General features: G+C 36.0%; 1 protein-coding gene and 1 long non-coding RNA gene across 2 annotated transcripts in view; both read right to left on the reverse strand.

Moving 5' to 3' along the window:
• LOC124162474 (branched-chain-amino-acid aminotransferase, cytosolic) overlaps window positions 1-13,429 on the reverse strand; it is a 70,319-nt gene extending 56,890 nt beyond the window's left edge. Inside the window, exons 1-5 of the mRNA XM_046539020.1 lie at window positions 13,291-13,429; window positions 13,097-13,197; window positions 9,449-9,485; window positions 3,532-3,602; window positions 3,047-3,121 (exon numbers count right to left, since the gene is read on the reverse strand). Of these exons, the coding sequence (XP_046394976.1) occupies window positions 3,047-3,121; window positions 3,532-3,602; window positions 9,449-9,452 (150 nt within the window). The 5' untranslated portion in view covers window positions 9,453-9,485; window positions 13,097-13,197; window positions 13,291-13,429. The remainder of the gene's footprint in view (window positions 1-3,046; window positions 3,122-3,531; window positions 3,603-9,448; window positions 9,486-13,096; window positions 13,198-13,290) is intronic.
• Window positions 8,053-9,434, reverse strand: LOC124162476. The gene is made up of 4 exons (XR_006865582.1): window positions 9,193-9,434; window positions 8,878-9,073; window positions 8,682-8,763; window positions 8,053-8,413 (listed from the first exon to the last, which is right to left on the reverse strand). It is a non-coding gene; the product is annotated as an uncharacterized LOC124162476 (long non-coding RNA).
• Window positions 13,430-13,547: the final 118 nt, after the last annotated feature.

Here is a 13,547-nt window from a genome sequence, read left to right on the forward strand (position 1 = left end):
CGAAAAATAATAAAAAAATATGAAACGGTCCATTAAAAATTTTCAAAACTAAAATGTAAAACTACTCCTGGTGATACTGTCATGGCTATTTCCCAACATAAATAGTCAAATAATCAATAAGGTAAAAATAAATTATAATAAAATTCATAAAAATATTTAATCTATCGTAGATATAAATGAGGAAGGAAAGGCTACAGAACAGATACTACTTTAAATGAGAAAAGTCTAGTTTTGGTGAAGCCTACTTTAAAGCTGCAGTGGGATAAGATTAGAAAGAAAGTGAGGCATTACTTTGCTAATTTCCATATAAACTGAAAACATTTAGGAGGAGAAAGTGTGGATTGAGTACATTCAGGGGAATAAATGAATGAGCAAGGGAGAAAACCTAGCAAAATAAGTGAATTTTAATGTGATGCTTTGTCCTTCGCTTTCTCCTTTGCACATGAAATTGTGCATTGCAAACTTGTGGACCAGGTCAGACTGTTACCCAGTACTTGTACTTTACATTTAAGATACATATTTGCAAGGATATGTACAGAGGAAACATCCAGAAATTTGGCAATCAGACAATTGAGGGGAGAAGGTCTGCTATGCCCGACGCTTCATAGGATTAAGAAAAATCTTTTTAAAAAGTACATATACTGATCATGTAGATGGAAAAAAAGTTTTGCAATTGGAAACAAATGATTTCATAGTTAAAGAATTCCAGAGGTGATTCAAACAGATGGGGAAACAGCATTTGAAAATCAAATCACAGCAACAGGAGAGTACTACAGGAGAGGTGACAAGCTTTTAGAGAAAATATGGAACAATTTTAAATACAGAAAAAAGGATTGTATCAATCAGAGAGAGCCAAAATGTTTGTATTGAGCTGTATACAGTGGGATACAAAAATAATGCCCAGAGACTGTGCACAAATGTGAAAATGAAATGCAGTAGACCCCACTTTACAATGGGTTCGACTAACTAAGGATAGGTCTTACGATCTGAGCTGATTTTGTATGTCCTCAAGTAAAATTTCAAATTTCACCAATCTTATTTCCACTTGCAATAATGTAATCACTTATTTAATTGTTCTTCTTGTTTGTGAACAAAATACATTTTAAACACAGAAAAAATTACATGCTCAGATGCTCTTTAATATGATTCCATGTGTATAAACAATGCACATTCAACGTACGATGGAATTGGCTTTAAGAAAGGTCCTCCAGAATGAATTTACGTTAAAAAGCAAGGATTTACTGCATAGTTTTAAAAGGAACTTTTGGTTTGAGGACTATATACTGTAGAAAGATAAGGCATTCAGAATCACTTGAGGAGAGATACAATGATAAACACTAGGGACATGGGGTGGATTAAAACAGAATGTGTACTTAAATCATTTTATCGAAGTAAACAATCATTTCCTATCTATGTAGGATACAACTCTCCTCATCTTAACCAATCCATCACTAAATGAGATGCTTTACTCAATCTGTGAGATCTTGATATGAAAAATAGATTTTTGTAGAGATTTAGGACTAATGGGATGACATTGTTTACACAACATAGCAGTAATACAGTGAGAGATCAAAATCACTACATCCTACCCTCTGATTTACAGAGCCCTGGCATGAAGCCTCACAAAGTAAAAAGAAGCCTCACAATTTGAACAAACACTGTCTAAACAGCCTCAGCCACCTCATGCAAACTCTCAATATGAATCACATTTTCAAAGTAGGTCGAGGCCATATAAGGTAGAGTAATTATACTGGAAAAACTATCACGGTGGAATAAAATGGGTGTAAATACATCACACCTCCCCTCAATGTAGACGAAAGAAAACACTTGCCGAAATGAATTAAACAATAAATAGTTATTAACACGGTCTGTATCCAAGTATGGTATTAAAAGAAAACAAGAATGTCAAATTAGCCTAAGTCTGAGGAGGATACTGGTAAATGTTGGTAGATATTCACCGGGTTTTTAGCATAAATTTGCATCATCACTGGAAGGACAAAAACAGAGCCTCCATAGATTAACTGTGTCAGTGGAGGACTGCCACCTGATATTATAAGGATATGAGCCATTAAGGAATAAGCAATTGTAGCAGTTGCCCATAGATGCTTTAATTACATAGAGGAACGTCAACTGTAAGTTAGGTGATTATCATTGGACATTACAGACAATACCAAGATAAATTTTAATACAATCTCTTAAATACCTAATCCTGAAATACATTGCACTCGGAAATTCCAAAAAAAAATCTCCCATAAAATCAACATGACTTCTTGATAAATGACAATAACTTGCTCTTTGTCAGCAATTTATACGAAGTTACACCTCTTGCAATAAAGAGGGAATAAATACTTTAATTCGATGTCTACAGCAGTGTATCACCAGATGTTTGAATGTTAGTGCATAAATATACTAACTTCTAAGTTAAAATATAGTATATGAATAAGCATCAAAGCATATTAAAAAGTAAATGCACATACATACAGCCACGGTGATGAGCACACAATACTCACCATAGCGTTATTTTCTCAAATCGGTAAACAGAAATGAAATTGCACGATAGCAGCCACAAACGAAATAGTGCGTGGGACCACCGACCTTAATTGCGCCAAGAACATTAATGGTATGAGGCTTAGGAAGGTAGAAGTGAGAATAACATTGAAAGGACAGCGAAATTTGAACTACCACTTCCACATACGAACTCCTAACACGGTTTTGACGGCAAGTCTGTCATCAGCAGATGTTAAGATTACAAACTGATTATCACAACCAGGGTTTTGGAATTAAGCTAGGTATCAAACAGTTTAAAAATTACATGGCAGTGTAAGAGGTAATAATAAAAATTCCGTAAAGGCATAATAGAAACGATCTTCTACAGTGAGAACTGAGTAACTTAGTAAATTCCTAACAAAAGGAAACTATGGCATTCGGTAAATATGGACATCAGGGCGAAAAATATTTACAAGAGATTGCACACGGGCCTCTTCCTCATTGCATTGAAATGGCGGGAATAGGTACCATAAAAGTTACCAAGTTTATAAATACTTACTTTGAAAGTGGTGTTTAGTTTTGTTGATAGCCATCTACCTCGTATCGATGGATTAAAAAGGGCTGAGCTGAAAAACTAAAATAAATGCGAATAAGCGGATAGTCATTTATAAGATAACGCTAACAAATATTAAAATTTTAGTCGGATTTTTATGATTGGGCGGTTGTCAACAGAAAGTACAAGGCTCAATCACATTTAACACGAAAGGAGATTCTCAAAGGCCAAGGGGTTAAACCACATGGCATTCTTGTTTTCTGATTGGTGACAATGAGAACTGACCCACAAAGATTGAATGTCACTATTGGCTCTTGAGGGAGGTGTGTCAAACTTAAGATGCAAAAAGTATGGGATATTTCCAAGGTCATGATAGTTGTAACACTAAGATAGCAACAGAATTTCAAAATTGCACAAAATCAAGAAGTGCTAAGCTATAACACAACGCGTGTACTACAATATGAGGCGATTAATTACATTCAAAATCATACCTTGCGCTGAAGCAACAACCTCCGTATGCTCACGAATCCGACCATGACTAAAGTGGTAGATTGCTTCGTCCATACATGGGACACTCAATACTAAAAAACGGGACCAGCGTTTGTAGCGCCACTGTGGGCGGAAGGGAACTATCAGCAGTAGAGCAATTTAGCCCCGCCCCCTTTCGTAGTGCAAGATGCCTACTTTATAGGATACCTCAATTGCCGCGTATTTCGAAAGGGAAAATGAGAACACAAAATAACATGTACTTGTTTTATTGCTCAAAAATCACATATCATGTAGTTACAAGCAGGATATCAGAAATAAACCACAAAACATGAAAGCAAACATCCAAATCATGTCGTAACACATGCAAAGTTAAAATGCGGTACAATGAAATCGAGTTAAATTTTAAGAATAACAGTAGTTCATTATACATCCCATAAAGCACAATACTAAGTTTTATCCTAGCGCATCATGAATTTAAGCGCTAATATGAATAAGACTTCTACACCAAATACAAGTAACAGTTAGTAACATTCTTTAGGAAAGTTACATATTACAATACCACCCATAAAATATCACGTATTAAAGTCAGTTATAATTATGGAAGGCCATAAAAGCATATGGATGTTTAAATACAAGGAGGTTTCAGTGTTGGAAAGTCACATCATAACACTCATTACCATTCATAAAAAATACTTTTGAATTAGGCTTATCATGAAAGCCATCAAAGCGTGGATATTTAAATACAAGAAGATTTCAGTTTTGCAAAGTGGTATTTTGATAACACTTTAAACTTACAAGGTAAGTAGCATTCGAAGGAAGGCTTATAACAATAGCATCACAAAGTGGTTGTGAAAACACAACATGCAGGCTTCAGTGTTATCAGCACCAATACTAACTCCTAACATTATAAATCACCAAGTGAACCAGGGATGGCCAACCTATATGACAAATGTAACTGTTGTAAGCCATTTAATTACAAAAATTTAATTATAAAAACTGGCAAAATCCGTCAGTACTCGTCAATTACCACGAGTAAATGGTGAATTATATTGGTTATCGATCATTTTCACCAGTAATAGGTGTATGTTTAAAGATAACTGATTATCTGTACAAGTTTTTTTAAAATTAGTTAATTCTTCTGTATTGATCAGTTTTTAGGTTCAATTTAGTACCACCACTAAAAATAGATTTATTAATGATATTAGATTGGCCACCCATGTTCAAAATTTATAATCCTAAGGAATGTGTCGATGCCTAAAGTTATTGATTCTCGATACCGATACCAAGTATAGGAATCAATGGTATTGAGAATCGACACATCCCTAATCGTAATCCTATGAAACAATTACTTGGGGTAGGACTTGTGAACTACATCTATGACCCACTTGTTTTACATTAGAAATTTAAATTAAATGAAACACAGATATACTCATGATACAAATGATAATAGAATACCACTATTTTATGAAAAATGAAATATATTGAAAACAAATAACCTTTCAATGAAATTGAAATCAAAGTGGAAGCAGAAGCACGACTTGGAAGCACGTTCGAGCATCATATCGAAACCCATATCCCAGGGAGAACACCAAGACCTATAAGACGTCTAGAAGACGTCTTATAGGTCATGATATGGTCAATGGTTTTACTTTGGTTTTGAAAAGAAAAAAAATGACCAGCAAAAATGATGAGCAAAAGTTTTTAAATGCGTCGCTTAGCAGTTCTAGTACATTCTGGAATCCATTTTCATGAAGATTACTCGTTAATTCCAAATTTATTTACTTCATCATTAATGTGGTCTATGTTTGGTTTTGAAGTGGTCTGGAAAACGTCGAATAAGACGTCTTCAAAAGAGGTCGAAAAGACGTCAAAAAAACGTCATTTAGATGGTGAGAAAATCCTCTCGATCTCATATTAATAATGCATATTCCCTATAAATTTTCCCTTCGCAGGAAATTTGCCAGCTTATATCAGGGTCCCGATCTTATTTTTTTCAAAATCAGATATTGTTGACCACTGCCGCTACAGTGGTTTTACTTAGGTATTGAAAAGAAAAAAAAATGACCAGTAAAAATTGTGAGAAAAAGTTTTTTAAATGCTTCGCTTAGCAGTTCTAGGACATTCTGGAATCCATTTTCATGAAGATTACTCGTTAATTCCAAATTTATTTACTTCATCATTAACGTGGTCTATGTTTGGTTTTGAAATGGTCTAGAAAATGTCGAATAAGACGTCTTCAAAAGAGGTCAAAAAGACGTCAAAAAAACGTCATTTAGATGGTGAGAAAACCTTCTCGATCTCAGGTTAATAATACGAGTTCCCTATAAATTTGCTCTGTGAGGGAAAGTTGCGAACTTATATCAGGGCCTGATATGCCATTTTTTTCAAAATCAAATATTGTTAACCACTGCCGCTATCCAAGGGAGAACACCAAGGTCAAAAAGACGACTTCTAGGCGTCATTTAGATGGTCGAAAAAACGTCTTAATACCAGGTCAATAAAACCTATTTCCTTCCCTCCACCGTGACCTAATCACGACGTCTTCTGGTTGGTCAAAAAGATGTCTTTAAGACGTCATTTAGATGGTCGAAAAAACGTCTTAATACCAGGTCAATAAAACCTATTTCCTTCCCTCCACCGTGACCTAATCACGACGTCTTCTGGTTTGTCAAAAAGGCGTTTTTAAGACGTCTTTTAGATGGTCAAAAAAACGTATTAATCCCAGGTCAATAATACCTATTTCCTTTGAAGGTGGATGGATAGATGAAGTCATAGTGCGCACGTGCACCAAAATGCATAGGCAACTTTTCTGGCAAATGTTCATAAAAGCGATTTAAAGTTGGGAAAACTCGTTCTTTAAATGTCTTTACTAAATATATAGCTATGTATATTCTAGAGAATACTAGAGTAGAATAATAGAAATTCTATAGCATATCTATTTTATGAAAGTATGGCTGTTGATTGGACTTCAAAAATACCAATATTTTAGATTATGTAATTAATTTGACAAAAAGATTATTTAAACAAATTATATATATTTGAAAAACAAAAATAGTTATAAGGAAAGAGCAGTCATCAACAATTTAAGCAAAATTTATAATTATTTACTTAATCAAAATTGATACGTAACTATGTACTGAATTAACTTAGTTACCATCAATAAACAAATCCAATTCAATGGAATAACAGGTATGTATCAAAATTCTAGTCTCTTCTTTTTTGTTAATGAACAACAATTCTTTTTTATTTTAATATTATGAATAATATCGCCATAAACTTTTATGTTTCATAATTATGTACTCATATTTATTCATAGCCCTGATGAAGGTGTTAAAATACATTGGCAAAACTTGCATTGAAAATACTTCAAGGCCTATACTGCAAGACATTGAATCAACATGAATGCATTCATTGATAATGCTGCAGATGCCTTTGAGACAGCTAATTAGAGATCTTAAGCTAATCTTAAGATATCTACATTATGTTTAGAAGGTGTCTTCAAGTTATTAAAGATATATTCATATTAGCATAAGATATAGACGCATAAGACATAGACATTTTGTCAATATTTGTGCTCTGTGGGAGTTTTCTACATTTTGTTATACCTTCCGTTTCTCGGACATTAATCTTTGTTTAGTTTTCTGTTGGTTATATAATTAAAAAATTACTTCATTCATTTCATGTTTTATCTCCTATTTTTATCTCCTAAGAGGTTTTCCTTGAATCTTGGTGGAGGGAAGAAAATATGTCTTCTTGGTTCATTTTTGAAAATATTTAAACCATCAAAATGTCGTATTTTTGATCAAAAAGAAAAGGTCGCGATTGGGTCATGGTGGAGGGAAGGAAAAAGGTATTGCTATCCCGGGATCGAGAGGTTTTTTGACCATCTAAATGACGCCTTAAAGATGCCTTTTTGACGAACCACAAGACGTCGTGGATAGGTCATGGTGGAGGGAAGGAAATAGGTTTTATTGACCTGTGATTAAGAGGTTTTTTTGACCATCCAAATGACGTCTAGAAGACGTCTTTTTGACGAACCACAAGACGTCGTGGATAGGTCATGGTGGAGGGAAGGAAATAGGTTTTTTTGACCTGGGATTAAGACGTTATTTCGACCATCTAAATGACGTCCCGAAGACGTCTTTTTGACGAACCACAAGACGTCGTGGATAGGTCATGGTGGAGGGAAGGAAATAGGTTTTTTTGACCCGGGATTAAGAGGTTTTTTTGACCATCTAAATGACGTCTAGAAGACGTCTTTTTGACGAACCACAAGACGTCGTGGATAGGTCATGGTGGAGGGAAGGAAATAGGTTTTTTTGACCCGGGATTAAGAGGTTTTTTTGACCATCTAAATGACGTCTAGAAGACGTCTTTTTGACGAACCACAAGACGTCGTGGATAGGTCATGGTGGAGGGAAGGAAATAGGTTTTTTTGACCTGGGATTAAGACGTTATTTCGACCATCTAAATGACGTCTAGAAGACGTCTTTTTGACCTTAGTGTTCTCCCTGGGTAGCTTCGAATGCTCCCACACTTATTTTCAAGTGGATCTGGATTTAAATTCCTTGGGGTAAGGTTCTTAAATCCAATGCTGTGTAAAGTTTGCCAAAGGGCCTTAATATTACTTCCTAGTCCTACCCCAATTAATTAAAGAGGGAGTCCTACTCTCCTTCTGCCCATGAATGAACACTATTGACTGCAGGAGTTTCTGAGCCTCACCCCAAAATTGCACATGCTGAGATGAAGGAGACACTGCACACCGTAATGGCTCCCCAGCAGGTGGCTTCAGGGAATCACCATTTATGCTATCAAAAAGCCTGTCGAAGAAGTATAGGAGCTCAGCTGTCTCCCCGGCTTCGACTCCCAGATCTCCATTTGCAGCTGGAAAAATAGCATGGAAATTGCCATAAAAATAAGGGACATTGTTGTCTATCAAATAGATATGAGGAGAAAAGGTCTTATTTAGAGGCAGAGTTCAATTGCTACTTCATCATTACAATCCTGAATGCATGTGTGTGATAAAAATTTAATTTTATGGATTTTAAGAACATTTTGTAATTTAGCAGGCTTCCCCACTTTTTAACACAAACTAAAAACAAAACAGACTCAATAATAAACATATGTATTCAAATATCTGAATAATACTCACGCAAGAGAGAAAGTATATATCCCACTGGAGGTGGAAGGGACTTCTTTCATTATAACCTCTCTAGCGGCATCCAATGGGGAATCTAAGAGAAAAGGCAAATGGAAATTTAGCAGGCCTCCCCACTTTTTAAAACAGACTAAAAACCAAACAGACTAAATAATTAACTGATGTACTCAAATCACTGAATAATACTCACGCCAATGCCCGAGTAATATTAAAGGTTTCTTCTTGTGAGAGCTGGGGAGTAGTTTCACTAAATCAAGCCCGATATTAAAAATTGCATTCTTCACTTGATCTTGACGACATTTTTGAAAACTGTCTGCCTTTTCGTCAAATCCATATACTCCCGGCAGCCATGTAACTGCTCCAAATCGGATGGCGAATGTGATAGTCTGAAACGGTATAATGAATAATAAAGATTTCAATGACAATATTTTAGGTTCACGCTTAGTGAAAAGTACGGCCGAATTTCAACGAACCTAACATTGAAACAATACACTGGATCACTTACCTTGTTCACAAATATCTGGCCTCCTGAGATGCTCTCCCTGCTTGAATCCGCCGGCGACCGTTAACGCCGGTTCCACCACCCTCCTTCTCGGCCTCCCAAATTTGAACTGCCTGTTTGTATTACTGCGCATGCGCGAAATTTCCTTCCAAATTCCAAGAGAGCTCATGTAGTACCCTTCCATACGTGCCTACTGCCCTGGCGCTAGCGTCGCGGGGGCAACTTCGGGAAGGGGAGTGCGCCCTGTATGGCTTCGTCCGCATATAGATGGCATTGACGCGGCGATTGCGATTGTCCTTAGACCATTTAAGTAAGTAGACGTGCCATTCGGGCGGAACGCTGTGGCCAACATCGCACGGCGGGGAAGTGAGTGGGATGAGGGAGCGTGACGTCACGGTTGGGACTGCAGACGATATTCCGTATGCGCGCTTGAGATATTTTAACGCTCATTCGCTGCAAAGTCGCCGAAAAGTGACGATATTGGGCACGCAAAATGATTATACACTTAATAAATATATTTTTACGATGAACTAAGGCATTTTATAGCCTTGACTGTGCGCAAAAAGCTAAATAAATCAAGATAAAGCTAGAAGCGATCGTATTAAATAAATTGATTAAGAATGTCATATGTAAACATGGGCGTACCCAGCGAAGGCCAGGGGGAGCAGCTGTCCCCCTAGAAGCAAAAATCGCAAAATTCTTTAAGCAAAATCAGTACTGAATTGGAACGAAAGTATTCAACAAATTTTCTTCAAACCAACGAAAAATGATATGTATTAGTATAAGTTAAGTAACTGAAATAAAACTATTTTTTCAAGGAAATGATCTCCTAAACTAATAAAGCGCTGTTATAATGTTCTTCATTCATCTTTTCCATGCTAAAATGTCTCAACTTGGCTTGCCCCCCCCTCCTAGAACATGGCTTCCCCCCCTAGACCATGGCTTTCCTCCCCCTAGACCATACCTTTTCACCCCCTCTAGGTAAAAAGAAGGGGTCCTGGCAAGTATCTCGTAATTTTTTCCGCAAAAACCAGTTTATTGCGATCTCGGTAATCTTCAATAAAAATAATTAAACAAATCGTTTTATTTATAAGCCCAGTACAATGAAGCCTAGATTAACGTATTTACACTGAAAATACGCATTTTGAAAAGTCCTATGTGAGATTAAAAAGAAGGCGTGGAGCAAAATCCCACGATATTTCACAAAGGGTGAAGGGAGGGGTCCATAAAAGGGCAAAATTATTTTTGAAATATTCCTTATTACTAGTAGATTAACCTAACGGTGACATTCCTAGAAAATGAATATTAAGACTGTCCCAACGGTCGTGTGTCATTTTTGACCCGTAATTTTAGTAACTTTGCATCGAGCAATATTCATAAAAATTGGCACACTTGTGGGGAAAGGTCCTAAGTTTTGTTGAGTTTAAGGAAATTTTTTACAATTTTGACCTTTTGACCTCGCAATGTGGGTCCAAACCAAAAATTTTAATTTGCCTTATGTGGTTTTAATGTAAAAAAATTGAGATTGAAAAATGTCTAAATTTCATTGACCAAAAATGTCAATTCTTGAGTTTTCGGACACAAGAAACCCGAAAAAAAACACTTAAATTTACGAAAATTCAACCGTTGACCCAGTAAGGTCACCGTCAAGGTCATAAGGGTGGCAAAAAGAATAGCATGCCAACAAAGGTGTCGATCCATGGATTTTATAGGGCACCCAAATCATTGATATTGTCCAAATACCCGTATTATTCACTAATTGACCTCCAAGGTTAATACGGAGGTCAAAGGCCGTAGAGGTAAACGTCCGGCCATCGTGACACCCAGGTTTCGAACCATATGTTTTCAAGGGTGCCAAAGTCGATTTTTCTGTTAATAGATCCGTATTGTTGATTTGTTGACCACCGAGGTCTCAATGGGGGTCAAAGGTCATAGAGTTAAATGTCTGGCCATCATGACAACCAACTTGTCAAACCATAGGTTTTGAAGGGTCCCAAAGTCGGTTACGCAGTTCATTCATCCGTGCAACAATTTATTTTGACCTCCGAAAGTCATAATGGGGGTCAAAGGTGATAGAGATTTTAGTCGACCGCTTTGACTTTCTGACCGCTTTTGATTCAGATATTTTAAACTTCATTCGCTACTTCGATTACCAAATTTTATCTCCCTCAATAACTTCAATAGCATTTAAAAAAAGGTGATTGTTTGTTTTTAAACTCTAGCTAAATTTGAGGATTCTTTTTCAAAACTCTCTTCTACAATTCTAGGACATTAAGCCTGATATAGAAAGTAGGAATTCATGGTGTGGTATAATTTAAAAATTCTATCTACAGCTGACGAAAGAGGTAACTAGCGCGTTTTACTGTAACCAAGTATTTTCTTATACATGCGACTTCCGCATTTTCACAAAATTCGTTCAGCATTTGAAGACGCACAGTGTAATGTAGAAATAGAAATATATTTTAATGACAATATTTTCCACATCTGCGGGCAACAAAACAGCAGCTGTTTGAACGGCCTTATGTATCATGTGCGCTGCAAAACCGATTTGATAACTTGTGATGTACAGACCTTAGATCTGAAGGAATGACTATAAAAAATAGAATGGAAATACATCCTTCTGCTAATGCTAGTTTCTTTTCTTCGTTTTCATAAATTGTTTTTACTTAAAATTTCTGTATTTTGGAGGAAGATAGAGCAGTATTTAAATATCTTTTATGGTCTTGCGTCTCCAAGTGCTTCGAAATATCATACTGCCGTGAAAAATAGAAATTTATCCGTTACATTTCACACATTTGACAGAGTAATCGCGTCTGGAATTTTTTAATAAAATGAGATTCACTTCTTAGATGATCTTTGAATCCACATCCTCTTTTCTTACGTATTGTGACAAGAATATAAAAAATTAAATTATGTCGTAAATTGTTTAAAGAATTTAATTGAAAACTCTGTAAGTACATACGTACAAAATTACATAAAAATATTTAATAAGTTATTCAATATATTAAATATAATTGATTGTTATAAAGCAAATTTATTTTTAAAATTATTTTAATCCAATCCTCTCTTTCTTTCTAATTATAAATATGTTAATAGGTATTATTTATTCCCAGAATTTTCCGTAGCGTACGTAAATCGTAGGTGTCACTTGCAAAGCCGGCGCTAGACCTTTTTCCACCATCGCAAAATATATATAACACGAGAGCTGTCTGCTAAGTAAAAAAATTATGCATTTATGAAATAACTAAATTACTTACCTAAATAATATGAATGCTGATTTGTTGACATCCCTTTTTAGTAGCGCTAGCACGCAGCTCAATTTGCATCGCATAATTGACCGTTTAAAAATTACTATATGCGAAGGCGTTGCCGCGTTACTTCGTGGACGACCGGCAAATTCTTTACACCATGACCCTTTTCCTCTCTAAAATTCCCCCGTTTACAACTTTTGTGCAAGATTTCATGTTTTTATAACGATGTTCCGAATGATGCTAGATCGCTAACGAGATAAGAAAAAAATCTGCGGAAGTTTACAAAGGGCTTTGTCTTCATTTTACTGCCACAATATTTTTTCGTCGCTGCCAATGACGAAAAATGCCACTGTTCATTAATTGTAAATTCACCAATCCAACCATGGCTGAGAGGATACTTCTCGTACATAACGCAATATATATTAGTACTTTTAATTGAAAAATCGCGAAGAAAATGGTCAAAATACCGCAGTGATACAGTGAATCCCCATTCGTTGACATGCGCTACGACGATGAGCGTCCCAACCGTGACGTCACGCCCCTTTAAAAGTGGGTGGGGAAGGAAGGGAGCGGAGGGGAGATGTTGGCCACACGGCGAGACATGGGTAGGGGTGGGGAATGGCGGGTCTAGTTCTTATATGGTCTAAGCGATTGTCAAATAACAATTGATAACCGAAATGCGTTCCTCAGTTATTATTTTAAATATGATTTAAAAGACGGATATTATAATTTTTTTAGATTTCGAATATTTTCCACACTGAAGGATATGTAAAAATTAATTATTTGTTATCAACTTATTTTTAGGGGACGACTTTTTTATATTCAGAGGTGCAGATTGTATTATACTTACTTTCTTGCTCCATACAGACGATATGAAATAGATTTCTTAGAGAGGCAATCCGCGAAAAATCTGCCGCTTTTTACCGATGAGTACCTTACCTTTTCCCGCTTGTTGCACTCGTAATGTACTTAATACTTCAGATTTTGATTTCTTTGGTGGTCTATTTATTTATCTTTTGGATGGAAGTGTTGTGCAGTAAATTCTACAACACCGTCACCATGGTCGTGTTACGATGAGCGTTTTTACTGTTCACTTTTGATATTTTA

The sequence above is a fragment of the Ischnura elegans genome, chromosome 7 (assembly GCF_921293095.1).
Source record: "Ischnura elegans chromosome 7, ioIscEleg1.1, whole genome shotgun sequence".
In the NCBI taxonomy this organism is placed as follows: domain Eukaryota; kingdom Metazoa; phylum Arthropoda; class Insecta; order Odonata; family Coenagrionidae; genus Ischnura; species Ischnura elegans.